A 17,113-nucleotide genomic window follows, 5' to 3' on the forward strand; every position below is an offset into this window, starting at 1 on the left:
GCGAATAAATTATGCTTAAGTAGGAGAAGGCGGTGACGAGATCCACTCGGCTCTACTCGACAAGGATGAGGCAATTATTTACTTAACGGGCCCACGGAAAGTTCGAATCTTTTCATCTGACTTCGCAGTTGCGTCAAATTTGGAGAAATATGTTATTATTTTATATGAGCAAAATTTTTGCTATTGTATCCATACTATTATAAGTTTATAAGTACACTAGATGTTTGAATGAGTATTTAAATAAATTAATAAAAGATTTTATATATAAAAAAATATTTTATAAATTAGAATTAATATCTAACTACTTGATAATAATTAAATAAACCTTAATTAAAAGAAATAATAAGTAATAAATAAATTTTCTTGGGCCGAATTTAAAAAAGGAGCATAGTTTATGTGCAAAATTTTTGAGCAAAATTTTGCACATAAATTTTGAGCAAAATATATAAAATATGTTATTATTTTATATGAGCAAAATTTTTGCTATTGTATCCATACTATTGTAAGTTTATAAGTAGACTAGATATTTGTTTCATTTAAATTAATTGAATGAATATTTAAATAAATTAATAAAAGATTTTATATATCAAAAAATATTTTATAAATTAGAATTAATATCTAACTACTTGATAATAATTAAATAAACCTTAATTAAAAGAAATAGTAAGTAATAAATAAATTTTCTTGGGCCGAATTTAAAAAAGGAGCATAGTTTATGTGCAAAATTTTTGAGCAAAATTTTGCACATAAATTTTGAGCAAAATATATAAAATATGTTATTATTTTATATGAGCAAAATTTTTGCTATTGTATCCATACTATTGTAAGTTTATAAGTAGACTAGATATTTGTTTCATTTAAATTAATTGAATGAATATTTAAATAAATTAATAAAAGATTTTATATATCAAAAAATATTTTATAAATTAGAATTAATATCTAACTACTTGATAATAATTAAATAAACCTTAATTAAAAGAAATAGTAAGTAATAAATAAATTTTCTTGGGCCGAATTTAAAAAAGGAGCATAGTTTATGTGCAAAATTTTTGAGCAAAATTTTGCACATAAATTTTGAGCAAAATATATAAAATATGTTATTATTTTATATGAGCAAAATTTTTGCTATTGTATCCATACTATTGTAAGTTTATAAGTAGACTAGATATTTGTTTCATTTAAATTAATTGAATGAATATTTAAATAAATTAATAAAAGATTTTATATATCAAAAAATATTTTATAAATTAGAATTAATATCTAACTACTTGATAATAATTAAATAAACCTTAATTAAAAGAAATAGTAAGTAATAAATAAATTTTCTTGGGCCGAATTTAAAAAAGGAGCATAGTTTATGTGCAAAATTTTTGAGCAAAATTTTGCACATAAATTTTGAGCAAAATATATAAAATATGTTATTATTTTATATGAGCAAAATTTTTGCTATTGTATCCATACTATTGTAAGTTTATAAGTAGACTAGATATTTGTTTCATTTAAATTAATTGAATGAATATTTAAATAAATTAATAAAAGATTTTATATATCAAAAAATATTTTATAAATTAGAATTAATATCTAACTACTTGATAATAATTAAATAAACCTTAATTAAAAGAAATAGTAAGTAATAAATAAATTTTCTTGGGCCGAATTTAAAAAAGGAGCATAGTTTATGTGCAAAATTTTTGAGCAAAATTTTGCACATAAATTTTGAGCAAAATATATAAAATATGTTATTATTTTATATGAGCAAAATTTTTGCTATTGTATCCATACTATTGTAAGTTTATAAGTAGACTAGATATTTGTTTCATTTAAATTAATTGAATGAATATTTAAATAAATTAATAAAAGATTTTATATATCAAAAAATATTTTATAAATTAGAATTAATATCTAACTACTTGATAATAATTAAATAAACCTTAATTAAAAGAAATAGTAAGTAATAAATAAATTTTCTTGGGCCGAATTTAAAAAAGGAGCATAGTTTATGTGCAAAATTTTTGAGCAAAATTTTGCACATAAATTTTGAGCAAAATATATAAAATATGTTATTATTTTATATGAGCAAAATTTTTGCTATTGTATCCATACTATTGTAAGTTTATAAGTAGACTAGATATTTGTTTCATTTAAATTAATTGAATGAATATTTAAATAAATTAATAAAAGATTTTATATATCAAAAAATATTTTATAAATTAGAATTAATATCTAACTACTTGATAATAATTAAATAAACCTTAATTAAAAGAAATAGTAAGTAATAAATAAATTTTCTTGGGCCGAATTTAAAAAAGGAGCATAGTTTATGTGCAAAATTTTTGAGCAAAATTTTGCACATAAATTTTGAGCAAAATATATAAAATATGTTATTATTTTATATGAGCAAAATTTTTGCTATTGTATCCATACTATTGTAAGTTTATAAGTAGACTAGATATTTGTTTCATTTAAATTAATTGAATGAATATTTAAATAAATTAATAAAAGATTTTATATATCAAAAAATATTTTATAAATTAGAATTAATATCTAACTACTTGATAATAATTAAATAAACCTTAATTAAAAGAAATAGTAAGTAATAAATAAATTTTCTTGGGCCGAATTTAAAAAAGGAGCATAGTTTATGTGCAAAATTTTTGAGCAAAATTTTGCACATAAATTTTGAGCAAAATATATAAAATATGTTATTATTTTATATGAGCAAAATTTTTGCTATTGTATCCATACTATTGTAAGTTTATAAGTAGACTAGATATTTGTTTCATTTAAATTAATTGAATGAATATTTAAATAAATTAATAAAAGATTTTATATATCAAAAAATATTTTATAAATTAGAATTAATATCTAACTACTTGATAATAATTAAATAAACCTTAATTAAAAGAAATAGTAAGTAATAAATAAATTTTCTTGGGCCGAATTTAAAAAAGGAGCATAGTTTATGTGCAAAATTTTTGAGCAAAATTTTGCACATAAATTTTGAGCAAAATATATAAAATATGTTATTATTTTATATGAGCAAAATTTTTGCTATTGTATCCATACTATTGTAAGTTTATAAGTAGACTAGATATTTGTTTCATTTAAATTAATTGAATGAATATTTAAATAAATTAATAAAAGATTTTATATATCAAAAAATATTTTATAAATTAGAATTAATATCTAACTACTTGATAATAATTAAATAAACCTTAATTAAAAGAAATAGTAAGTAATAAATAAATTTTCTTGGGCCGAATTTAAAAAAGGAGCATAGTTTATGTGCAAAATTTTTGAGCAAAATTTTGCACGATCTGTCCGTATCTGTTCTGATTTGATCTGTTTCGTTCTGATCTGTCCGATTTGGTATCTGTCCGATTCTGTTCTGAGTTCTGTACGGATTTGTCTGATGTGTTTGGTTTTGGATTCTGAGAATTTTGATTGGAGGTTTGTCGCTTTGCTGAGCTGTTGAGCTCACTCTTGTTTTCTAGTGGTTTTCAGGTTCTGGGAAAGGGAAGGAAGTCCAGGAATAGATTTCAGTGTCTGATCCGTAGGTATTTTTTTGTACCTTTTGATTTTTGTACAGTCATGACTTTTCTGCTCTGTTTCTTTCTGTCTGAGCCATGTACTGTATTTGTAGATGATTGTTTTGAGAAAAAGAAAGAAAAGATAGATGTTTTGTTCCGCTGCATTTGATGATTCATAGTAGCTCTGTGTCTGTGTGTATGTTTGAGTTAAACTATTTGGAAGATTCTGTTCCGAACCAAATTCCATAACAAGATCCTGGTCAGTAAGTCAGTCTGTTCGTTCCGGTCGCGACCCGGTGCGAGCGGGATCCGTCCCAGATCGGGTCGGGTCGTGACACAATATCCAGCCGATCCGAAGAATTCACACCAAATGTTTCCAGTAGCGAGAGCGACAAGGACGCGAGCCCCAGCCCCATCATTGCTCTAAATCCAGCGCAACAGCACACCGAAAAATAATAAAGCATAGCAAACCCGAAGAAAGAACAGGGACAAGTCTACATAAACGGACAAATCAATCTACGCCGACCTCTACCACGAAATCTACCCCTAGAGGCAACATTTAAAACAGGTCTAGCACGAACCAGAGTGAAATCATTACCAGGGTCAGAACCACCACAAAAATTCGGAGAAGCCAAACCACCTTCAGAACAATCTGATTCAGATTCGTAATCCGACGAACCATGCAACCAGTCAACATGATTCCTAATAACCAAACCCGCAATATCACCCAAGTGATTAACCAAATGAAGCGTTTCAACAACAGTAACCGAGACGTCAATAAGGGAAGTAGAGCTCACCAAATTGCTGTTCACTTTCTCCACCTGAACACACTCAACATTACTTGCCACATTCACATCAGGATTACACGAATCCTCAATGAAGGGCACATCACCACCATCCACAGCACTGGGAACAAAACGACCAGAATCGACCCCTCCCCCCAAAGGCGAGTGTCCAGCCAGTTCTACAATAATAGCCGATTCTTCAATAACAGCCACCACAGGGCATTTGTCTACAGCCTTATTAAAAATACCACTAGCATCATTAACTAGATTTCCCAAATCAAAACCACCCTTAGCAACAGCAATATCAGCATCCTCCAACTCATTTAAACCAACCAGCGACAAAGGGGAAACAGTAGGAACAGTTTCGAACACACCCACAAGGTCAACGGATCAACAACAATATTAACCACATTTAATTCCTCAACAACAGGCGGAATAATAGGGACGTCTCGAGCTGCAGTAGCAGCTCCCCCCCCCCCCCCCCCCCCAGGAAGAAGAAGGAGCAATCTCCAAAACAGGATGGCAGTTCCCCGAAGGGTGCCCGATGCATTTACAAACAGAACAAAAATTAGGAAAATCGTCTAAATCACATCTTGGACATAACCCAAGGTATCTGAACCAAGCCAAACTTGTTTAGGGTAGGATTTTGTGATATCAAGCTCAACTAAAACCCGCGCATTTGAAGGACGAGAACCCACAGACGTAGTAGCTTCATCGATTTTTAACGGTTTACCAAATATCTCAGCCAGCCCAAAAAAGAATTCGTGGAGAGAAAAAATGGGGACGAAGATGAGGAAATGAAATCCAGATTGGGATAATCCGTGATTCAACGCCGATATCCAGACTAGGAGACCATTTCGTTAATTTCATGAAGCAATTGAAAACAAGGTATGAACGATGACAAAAAAACCTGCAATAATCAAGGTCGTTGGATAATTTGATAAGAATGTGAGATTAATCTAGCACAGTCACAGAAACTTCACCATTTAGCTTTAAATTGAAAAAAAAAATGCGGATAGATTCAAGAGGTGGTCTCTTAGAAGGGAAGAAACCGACTAAAGAGAATTGAAAAGGAATAGCAAGTTCAGTGATTTCCAGATCAGAAATCCAAAGTGATGGTAAGCCACGAAACGTAGACTTCCGCAGATCCGAAAAAATTGGCTTAGATCCAGCAAGCGCCTCACGAAAAGAGCGAGAATGAGAAACTCCACCAAAAAAACCAGGGTCTTTAAGCTTTGAAGAAATCGTGCCGAAACCGCCGGCGAAAACAATGAAAAAAAAACACACTAAAAAACTACGCCAAAACAAAAAGTAGAGAGCAGGGAAAAAAGTCTTCCCTGAAACCAGAAGTTCGCCAGCGAGAAAAGCACCCCGAGGGGCGGGGACACCCCAGAGACAAATCACCCTCGCAAACCCTAGCAGAGCGGTGCGAGATGAAAAGCGAAAGAAGAAAGTTCACACCCATATCAACATGAAATAGCGACACTCAAATCATTCTCCACCATCGATTGTAGCTGCATTTCAGATTTGACATTGTATAAGGATTTGGGACGAGCACAAATCTCGAGGCAAAATGAAGTTATAAATTTTAAAAATAAAATCGAAGATCATCTGAACTCCTATTTAAACAAACTTACAGTCGAACAAATCTTCTCGAAGAGACGAAACCAACGACACCAAATTCGACTCAATCTGCGCCCAAATGGGTTCAGATCGAAGACTCGGAACTTTTTTTTTATTATTATTTTATTTTATTTTTTTTTCCGAGAACTCGAAACACATTTGATATAGGAGCATAGTTATAAAGTTATTAAGTTGTTAATTTTAATTACATTAAGGTATAAAGTTATAAAGTTATTAACTTTAATTAAATTAAGTTATAAAGTTATTAATTTTAATATATAACTATATTAATTTATAAATATATAACTTTATAACTTAATCTAATTATAAATTTAAATATAATTTTAAGCTATTATTTTTAATTAAATTAAGTTATAAAGTTATTAATTTTAATTTCTAAATATATTAATTAAAATTTATAACTTAAATTCTAATTAAATATATAATTATATTAAGTTATAAAGTTATTAATTTTGATTAATAATTATATTAATTGAAAATTTAAAGTAATTAGAAATTAAATTAAAGTTAAATCATTTTGTTACTTATATTATTAAAAATTTAAAGTTTAATAAAAAGTTAATTTTGAAATTAAAAAAGTATATAATAATTTATATTTAAGATTCTAAAATTATAATTCCTAATTAAATTTATTAATTATATTAAATTATAAAGTTTATTATTTTGATTAATAATCTATATAGTTTAAATATAACTTATAACTTTATAAAACTTGTTATATGGCAGTTGTTTCTTCTCACCCCGCCTCTCTCTCTCCCATTTCATGTCTCTCTCTCCATTCACGCTTTCTCTCTCTACAGTAAATAGAGAATTACGTTTGATATTTTGGCGATTTTTAAAGTTAATACGCCAATAATATATGGCGTTTTTTAGAGAGAATGTCAAACAATTCGGCGTTATTCTAAATTAATTATTGTTTACTATAAAAAACGCCAAATAATTTTGAACGTTTTTGCTTCAATTTTTCAAATTATTTTCTTATTTCTTTATGATTACGCTTATTTTTGCTTAATTATGTATTAACTATGCTCCCTATTAAAATCGTCCATTTTCTTATAATCATATAATATAAATAAATACTAGCATGGTTGTTTAATGAAATGAAAAAAACAAATAGGGATTATATCTAACCCATACATTGATTCACTAATAATATATTAATTAATTCTTAAAAAACTTTAAAATTAAATATAAATATTTATCTAAATAAGAGATTTATCTAAATAAGAGTTATTTTTCAAGGTTGTGAAAATCAAATCGGACAATGAATTAGAAGGAGGAGGACTCATGGTTCATGGTTCCATTGAGGTCGAATAATGGTTGGACCGGGTGATATAATAAATACTAACTATATTAAAAAATAATATATTTTATTAAATAATGACACAATCATTTGCACAATTATAATAATAAATTTAATATAATCATAATATGAAGCATAAAATATACAATAAAATAAATATTGTAATTTTAAAATTAAATACATTCATTTTGTTAGCAACTAGTCTCTTTATAGTTATAACTTGAACGATGAAATTTTTTTTCATGATATTTTATAATTTCTTTCGCTAATTGGTAAAGCTCTAAAAAATAAAAAATAAAAAAGTTTCCATACCAATAAGAAAAAATGTATGAAGTAATTAAACATTAAAACAACATAAATTATAGAAAGGTTTGAACATATTTTGGTTTGTCATGGGAGAACTATCTTCGTAGAAGTGAAAAGGCCAACTTTATTTTATTAATTAGTGTTGAGCATCAATTGGGTTCACTAACTTTGATATTTGAATTTTCTAATTTATTTAGAACTTCCCTTATAGAATATATGACCTACAATATTTGTACAAACAAATTCATAAATGAAGGCTTGAATCATTAAAACTCTTGTTTCTCTAATGTTTCCAAAAATGCACACCATCAAATGAAAATGGATTGAAAAAAAACTCAGGTCTAAGGCATTGATCAAATCAAGAGCATCATAAAATACTTAGGGTTTATGTGGAAGGGCAATAACATTAAAGTTTAGGGTAGAAGCTTGCATTTATGAAACAGTGAAAGCATATATATCAAATATTCAAAGTACTAATGATGAGTTGCAGGTTTAAATGAAGGTATTTGGAGCAATCACAAAAGTTCACACAACAAAATCATGCTTTTATAAACTCCTTGATAAAGCATGGAACTTATTGAACTAGAAAAGAAGGATCCAAATAGTTTATAAACTTACATCCCACGGTCAATAGAGAAGAGAAAAAGTGAGGATGATGTCGGAGAGGAATGTTATCTTTGTTGGGTGTTGGGGAGTTGAGCTAGTGAAGTTTGCTAGTCACGAGTGAAAACCTAGGGCTAGAGGAGGAGACAAACATGATGCATGAGACGCGAAAAACAAATGAAATGGAGGGGGAATAGAAATTTTATTTACTTTTTTTTTTCTGATTTTTGCTTGTGGACCATTGGATATAAAATGGAAGGCTCACATTGCATTTTTTTTTAACACATGGTTCTTAAAAACGATGTTGGTTTTTCAATTCAGTGGACCGACCGACCGGACGCGTGATTTTTCCCCATTTTGAGTTGAAATCGGTTATGAAAAGAAACTGAATCAGTTGGCCTAGGTGTTCACAATTCAATTGGGTTAAACTGACCATTTCGATTCGATTTTTAAAACCATAATATTTTGTGTGAAACAAGCCTTACAACATCCACCAATTCCTAAAAATGGATGCATGACTTTAATCTCATTGAAATGAAGAAAATTTATCATAACTAAGAAAGTACTAAGGTTTTGTTTTGAATTTAGAGTTCAAAGTGGTATTAGCGAGACTTAATCGAATTCAAAGTCCTAATATGTAACAACTCTGAATTTCATAACAAATATTTATTATGAAAATACGAAAATTTTGCACACAATATTGCGATGTACGCTTGTGGGCGTAGCAACACTGAGAGCGTTGTGACACCAAGAAACATTGTCTCAACGTTGAGGGTTATGTTCTATAATAACTCTAGGATTGACATGTAATGCAGCGGTGATGGGGCTTACGCATCGCTACTATGGTAGTGAAATGAGTTTTTAATATTTTTAATATGAATATTCCTACCACCCCATCATCCCTGTCCTCCCTCGTTTCATTTATTGTCAGGGAAGGAACCGAGGAGAAGTAAAAAGAGAAGAGTGTCAAAAAGTTTATCATCTCATATTTTGGCCTAGGCAAATAATATTTTAGAAGTCATTATAAATCTAATTTATAAATTGTCTTTTCTATCTCATGGATATTGATGTTCTCTAAGTATAATATTTTTTCCTAATTTTATGGGCAGTGTAGATATAAAAGCAAGAAGAATTGCAATTCTTTAAAAAATTGAAGTATGTTGGTACAAGATAATTTTTTGGACTCTTAGGTGTCTGTTTTATAAACTAATTTTATCAAAGTCTTCTAAATATGTTGAGCTAGTTTATAATTTTTTAATCCTTGGATTTAAAAATATAAAAAGATTTATAAGGATTTTATGTAAAGGACTAAATAGTTGGCATAATTACTGTTGCGTGTTAGAAAATACGCGGCGGTAGAGTTTGTAAATTCGCGTCTGAGCGTTAACATGTTACTATTTCATTGATTTTTATATACTTTTATATTTATATATTCATACTGATAGTAATTGAATGACTACATGCATATTATTTATATTATATTATATTCATTTCAGCTGTAGGTTTCATAACCCATTGAGCTGTTAGCTTGCTCTATGGCTTTATATATTTTTAAGAAAGGGTTTGGGATCCAATGGAGAGATGATAGATTTATAATTTAGATTTTTTTTTTTTTTTTGAAAACCATTAATATATTAATACTAAAAAACGACAAAGGTTACAACATGAAAGTAAAAGAAAGAAAAATTAAAAATGGAAAAATATAGCCAAAAGGCAGGCTCAGCAATCAGCTAGGACTACCAACACCCCTGAAGACAAACACGGACCATCCAGTAGGTGGGAGAACACCAAAGGTTGCCACAAGCTGAACCACAGGGACGCGAGCTCGAACCACATCATAGCCCTTTTCTCATCACAAACATCCAATCAAACAGAATAAAAGCAACAGAAACCCGAAAAGAGAGGCCAGGACAAAACAACCAAAAAAGGACCATTAGTGTCTACGACGCCCTATCCCACAAAATCGCCCCCGAGATGCAGCAGTTATATTAGGTATAGTGCGAACCAAAGTGAAATCGTTTCCAGGGTCCAAACCCCCACAAAATTCCGGAGACGCCAAACCACCTTCATAAAATTAAGATTCTGATTCATACTCAGACGATCCGTTCAACCAATTAATATGGTTCCTAATGTCCAAACCAGACGAATCGCCCAACTGATTAACCAAAGCATGTGAATCCATCAAATTAACAGGAACCTCAATAAAATTATTGCTAACTGGATTACCCTCAACTCTCGCATCAGACGAAGGAGCCATAATAGTCGACGGTAAAGTAGGAGGAAAAAAAGGAAGGGAATTTGGTGAGAGACCAACCGTAACAACATCAGAAACAATGTCGCCAGCCCCTAACCCAACAGAGTCCTCCACAACAATTACATTCTCCAACCCGCCATCAACGACAAGTAATTGAGCAAGTTCGGGTTCAGAAACAACAGGAGAATTCACAACACCACCCATACCCAGTACCTGAGCAAGTTCGGGTCCAGGAACATCATCACCAGCAGCCAAAATAACATGTGAAAACCCACCCGCAGGCTCAACAGAGGGTAAAGCCTCAAAAACAGTCTCAGAATTTGCAGCAACATTACCCAAAATTTCTGTCACAGAAGGGGCAACACCCTTATCGACATTAACAGCACAAATAGGAGATAGAATATCAACCGGAATAGACGAAACATTATGATTCCCAGAAGCAGTATCAGGACGACACTTACCCGATACATGCCCTAAGCATTTACAAAGAGCACAAAATTGTAGAAAATCCTCTAACACCACCTCCTGAACATAACCTAATGAATTAGAACCTAACCAAACTTGCTTAGGGTAAGTTTTAGTAACGTCAAGTTCGACTAAAACACGAGCATTCGACGGACGAGAGCCAACCAACGTAGCTTCATCGATTTTTAGATGTTTGCCAAATAACTCACCAAGACCAAACAGAATCCTCGGTGAGAAAAAATGGGGACGAAGATGCGAAAAGGAGATCCATATCAGGACGATCGGTGACTCAATGCCGATGTCCAAACTAGGTGACCATTTAGTAAGTTTCATAAAACAATTGAAAACAAGATAAGAACGGTGACAAAACACCCTACAATAGTATAAATCATTTGCCAGTTTGATTAAATTTGTGAATGATCCAGGACCGTAACAAACACTTCTCCGTTCAACTTTAAATTAAAAAAAAAAAAAATTTGCGAATGGCATCGAGAGGGGGGCGTTTAGACGGAAAAAAAATCGACTAAGGAAAAACGAAATGGTGCAGCAAGTTCTTTGATTTCCTCATCGGAAACCCAAAGGGACGGCAAGCCACGAAAGGTAGAAAGCCTCAAATCCGGGAAAGAAGAAGAAGAACCAGTTATAGCTTCAAGAAAAGACTTAGAATGAGATATCCCACCAAAAAATCGGGATCCTTCAGTTTAATCGGCGCCATGCCGAACGGCCGGCGAAAAAGAGAGAAAAACCAAGCTAAAAGCCTTCAAGAAACAAAATACAGAAGCAAGATAAGAAACTTTCCAGAAACGGAGAGATAGAGGTAGAAATCCCCCCCCCCCCCACCGACGGGGGAGAACTCGAAACCCTAGCAGAGCGTGGTAAAGAGCTGATTACAATTTTGTTTTTATCTTTACTTTAGTTTTACTCTTTTATAGTCAAGAGTCAAAAGGTAGATTGATGAATGTATGGATTGAACTATTGGCAATTGTATGTGAATTTTGAAAAATAAATACAATTAGTTATATATCTTGATGAATATGATTTATTTACTTCTATTGATAATTATTTTAATTAAAAGATATTAGTGGTTATGGTTGATTAATTAATTAATAAATAGATACTTCTTCCAAAATTAATCCTTGGGGCGTTACACAATATCTTTTAGGGTTTTTTGTCCGTTTTTCCATCATAAAAGTTGTTATAATCATAGTAAGTGGCCTCAACTCTACTTTTGTTTTCATTAATTTTGAGTTTGGTATATTTCATCCTCCTTAAAATGATAAAAATATAATATATAACCATGCAACTTTTGGTATGTGATAGATATCATTATTATGAACATTTTGATTAGTTTATATTAAACTTTTATTGCATAAATTGATAGTTATTATTTTTTAAATTTAATGAACAGTGTACAATTTTTTTTGCATTTTAAAGAGCATTGCATTTTGTACATGAAATTGAATGTAAACTGAATAGAGAAAATACTATGACGAATACATAATATATTTACGTGTATGCAAGAAAGGCTGACTACCAACACTATAACTAATACTGGTTGGCTCTTAAAACTTAATAACATGTACAATAGGGTGGGAAGGCGGGCTTTCATTTAAATAAAAGGTTTTGTGGTGTAATATTAGATATTAGACTGTAATCGATTGACTCTTTATTTATTCATAAAAAATTATATGTTTAAATAAACAATTCATATAAATAATTGAAAGAATTGTTTGATTGATGATGGCGAATTGATAAAATAGATGGATGATAGATAAAAGAATGAAAATGCCACTTTAAAAGTTGAATGTCCTGTCCCGATAAATTTGATATTGATAAGCATATATAGTAGCATGCATAATTGTAAACATGATATGACTAATACATAAATGATAGATGTCAGACACGTGATAGATATTGTTGATGATTGATAAGTCTGATAATTGATAATTAAGACTGATGAGATATTATATATGATACACAATAATTAATTGATTAATGACATGATTAACTACATCACATGAATGACACACGTAGTTAAACTGAAAGAGTATTGATATGAACATGTAATATATAATGAGAATATGATTGATATGTATTTGGTAAGACAATTAACAATATATGAAATACATGATATGTTGACAACTACACATCGATCCTTACAATTATATGTTTACTATTTTTAGTTGATGCATTGACTTCAATTATAGATACTAGTTATTTGTTGGGATTTTAAACTCATTATATGGATTTAACATATTTTCATGCACGGGTAATGCTCTTGTAGATTAATGTTGTTTTGGGATGAAGGTTGGAGTTTCTTTATGCATCCTTTAGTCTTTCTTTTATTATTATTTTTTTTTGTCATGGTGTATTTATCATGATAAACTGTGTTGGTTGAGCATCATAGCTATTATAAATATGTTATTTGGGCTGAGAATAATGTAAATATTTAATGAATAGTAATGTATTTATACTTTTCCGTTGTTTATGCAATTTGTCTAGCTCTGGTTGAAATGTGAAATGTTCAAAATGATGTAATTCTCTCAACATTATTAGATGTTGATGCGTCATATTAATTATACGTCACATCTTTCTTTAGGTCTATTAATTTCCCTTTAGAGCTAAGATGACATAATCATAGGCTACTCCCGAATGCATCCATTATAATTGAGCTAAAGATGAATGCAAAGATGGGCCTATTAGCAATATATAAGTTTGCTATCCCAAACAAACTACCATGCTTACTTTTATGAGAATGATTTGAATCCTGATAATCCTCAAGAGTTTCTATATTCACTTTCTTATGTATAAGTTGTGCTAGTTTATAGTGAATATTATCTTTTAAGAAAATTAGTTTCAATATGATTCAAAATTTGACCATTTATAATAAAAAAATGTTAGATATAAAACAAGGACCACAACATCAAATATCTATTAGAAGTTACATATGATCATATAAAAATTCACTAAGACTGTTTTTGTCAACTTCTTAATTTACATATATTGTGTTATGACAATTGTGATATTTAATTGAATTACACTTTTCTATATTGTGCATGTTTCTTATATCTTTTAAATTGCACTGTGTCATATTTCCCATGATCCATATGCAATATAACATTAATATAATAATTAGAAAAAAAAACTAGTTTGCTGTAAAATAAAAACATTTCTTAATAAAATACTGAAAGGAATTGAAAGAAGAACTGTTCTCTCTTTTTAACAATATTTTTTCTTAGAACATCTGCAATGATTTATTTCTCCCGTCAGAAATAACTATTAAAACTTCATTGTTTTAGATTAGAGGAGCATATTCTCTATAGTTACAAGTAAAATATAGAGTCATGCGCTGTACGTCTAGCCATGGCATCAAGGAGCTTGTTGGCTACAGCTCCAGCATACACTGTTGAACCTTCACATATCTGCAGTCATATATATATGTAGATATATTAGAGAGTGATTTGTAGTGGGATTAAAATTAAGCTAGATATAATTATCATTAATCTCATTCTTAACTCAAGGTTTAATTAATGCTTCATTTGAGACGACTTTCTTACTGTTTCTTAAAGTGGTAAGAAAGCCGTTCCAAATGAAGCCTACAGCTTTCTTATTGCTTCTTAAAGCAGCTTTATAGTATCATTTTTTTTTAGTTTTGTACTAGAAAGCTGTTTTAAGAATCAGTAAGAAAGTCACCCCAAGTGAAGGACGGCTTTTTTATTGCTTCTTAAAACGGAGTTTTAGTAAAAAAAATTAATTTTTTAAATAAAACTCCATTTTAAGAAGCAATAAAAAAATAGTCCTAAATGAAACCTTATAAGTTTAATGAGGAACTCTAAGCATACTAATCTTATGTAAGTACGTATTAAGATAGGAAGATAGAAATTAAGTAGATTAATTAACTAACCTTAGCATTAAACATGAAAATGTGATAATCTCCAATATTTCCTCCAGCAACATGGTTGAGATCAAGTTGAAGTTCATCTAATGCTTTGGATACAAAGAGCAGAGTGTTCATCTTCTTCTTTTGAGTGAGCTTTATATTCACCTCATCATCGATAATCCGAACATCCACAAAGGTTTCCTTGGACTTTCTTTGGATCCATGAGCTTCGAAGAGGTCCATTAATGGCCGGAAGGTTTTCCTGATTATCTTCCTTAGCTGATCTTATTATTGTTGAGCTCTCCATGTCAGTGCAGGCTGTGGTCTCCTCAGTTCTTATTATTTGCTTGCTTCTTTCTCGGCCTAATTGCTTCTTCTCTACTAGTAGTTTCAAGTCGTCTATTGTTCGGAGGAGCTCTTTGATATAGTCTATAGCGTCTCCAACGGTGGAGGCTCGGTCAGGCTGTGGGGTTTGAAGAAAGAAAGAAAGAAAATTAATTTGCGACTAAATTAATTGAATGTATATTTATTAATATTATAGAGGAAGATTTGAAACTATATGATCAATATTTTGAAATCTCGATTGGTGATGGAGCAACATGTGAAACCGATTGGTTCGCTTCAGATTCCTAAAACTACCTCTGATGATCTCCTAACCTGAGAGAGAGAGAGAGAGAGAGAGAGATTTGGAAAGTTAAAATGGGGTTGAGAAAAATTGATTCTCAAACAAGCTTATTAGTCCAAACATAACAATTTTTCAGTTCAAAACAAAAAGCTGATCAAGTTCAAGACCAAGGGCGGAAGCAATCTTAATTTTCAGGGGGCGAACTTATAAGTAACTGTTGGTATTACCTCGAATTTGGCTTGACCCTTCAGTACAAGAAAATGGGTTAATAACAACAAAAAATATAGACAAAAAAAATGGTCGCTAAAGATATATTTTGCCTACCAAAAGTAACTAAAGCCTCTAAATAAAAAAGGAAAGTTTATATTTGTTCATATCATTGATCGTCGTATGCTTCGCAGATATATCTGGGGTTCAAGCGACAGTGCACCCTTGAGGGATTCAACCATGCAAGGGTTTATGGGGGCACCACCCCCGGAACAAATTTTAGTTGTAAGGATATTTTCAAATTAATAAATAAAAGGAGGAATTCTCTTTACTATTTCTCTTTGTATTTAGTTCATTGTTCCTTAACAATAACATCTATACACAATGTGTTTAATTATGCTAGTTGGGATCAGCAATTGCCTAAAAATCATAGTAATTTAAAACTTTTACGAGGGGCAATTGCCTAAAAATTTTTATAATAAAGATTAAAAAATAGTTTGAGGGAGACAAATCATTAAAAAAAAATCAAGCACAGATGAACAGCTTAAGAGAGAAATATCTGAAAAAGAAAGAGAGAGAGAAAAAAGTATTCCTTACTCAAAACTACAAGCATTACCTTACTGGGATTAGGAACGAGTGATCTCAAAGCAGCAAACTTCTCATTCAGCTGCACCCTCCTTTGCCTCTCCGTTGCAAAGCTCCCCTTCATTTGATCACCCTTCGCCATTAATTCTCTTCTACAATCCAACACTCCATCAAACTTCCTCCTCTCTCCTTCTCCACTTCCCATCATCCCTCCTTCCCTCTCCTCCAACCCACAAAACAACCCATAATTCTGCGGCAACAACCCATAATTCTCCGTCCCCATCGAATTCCTCGCACCGATCATCGGCTCATAAAGCATCGAGATGCCATCGAATGAGATTGAGCTCGTCGTCGGTGGATTCACCGCACATCGCGGTAGCTCAAGCATGTTTAGGAGGTCGGGTACGCTCGGCCCGCCCGGAAAGTAATTCGGGTCGGGATACAAAGGTTGTGGTAGCGATAATGGCGGTGCTAGTTGATCACTGTAACAAATGTCCCAATTTGATAGTTCAAAAGAGGGCGGAGGCAGCGAAGCTACTTCCACGTCGAAGCTGAGTTGATTGTTGATGTGATCGAGGCCTAAATCCGCCTGGGCGGTAGAGCCGTCGAGATTGAAAGAAGGAAAAATCTTATGATCTTCTAACAAATATTCATTGCTGCTGCTGCTATCTACAAGAGATGAGGGTATTATGGGCTCCTCGGCCACATGAAGAGGATCCAAATAGCTCAAATCCTCGAACATCGCCGAGGTTCTTCTCTGCGCTTCACCCTGCAAGAAATGAAATGAAAAGAGACGAAGTAGAGTAAAATTTCTGAAGATGATAAGTTAAGAGTAATGAAACTGTTATCTTTTCATCTCTTATGAATCTTTCAGACCTTAGAAAACAGTAAGAGGAGGAGGAGGAGGAGGAGGAGGAGGAGGAGGAG

General features: G+C 31.3%; 1 protein-coding gene across 1 annotated transcript; it reads right to left on the reverse strand.

Annotated features, from left to right (window-relative positions):
* Positions 1–14,108: 14,108 nt before the first annotated feature.
* On the reverse strand, positions 14,109–16,775 carry LOC114580710 (transcription factor EAT1-like; the record flags this gene model as incomplete). The annotated part of the gene is made up of 3 exons (XM_028699137.1): positions 14,109–14,312; positions 14,795–15,232; positions 16,218–16,775. Coding segments are annotated over 3 exons (1,095 nt in total), but the record flags the coding sequence as incomplete, so codon positions are not given.
* Positions 16,776–17,113: the final 338 nt, after the last annotated feature.

This window comes from Dendrobium catenatum, unplaced genomic scaffold (genome assembly GCF_001605985.2).
Source record: "Dendrobium catenatum unplaced genomic scaffold, ASM160598v2 fragScaff_scaffold_1220, whole genome shotgun sequence".
NCBI classification, from domain to species: domain Eukaryota; kingdom Viridiplantae; phylum Streptophyta; class Magnoliopsida; order Asparagales; family Orchidaceae; genus Dendrobium; species Dendrobium catenatum.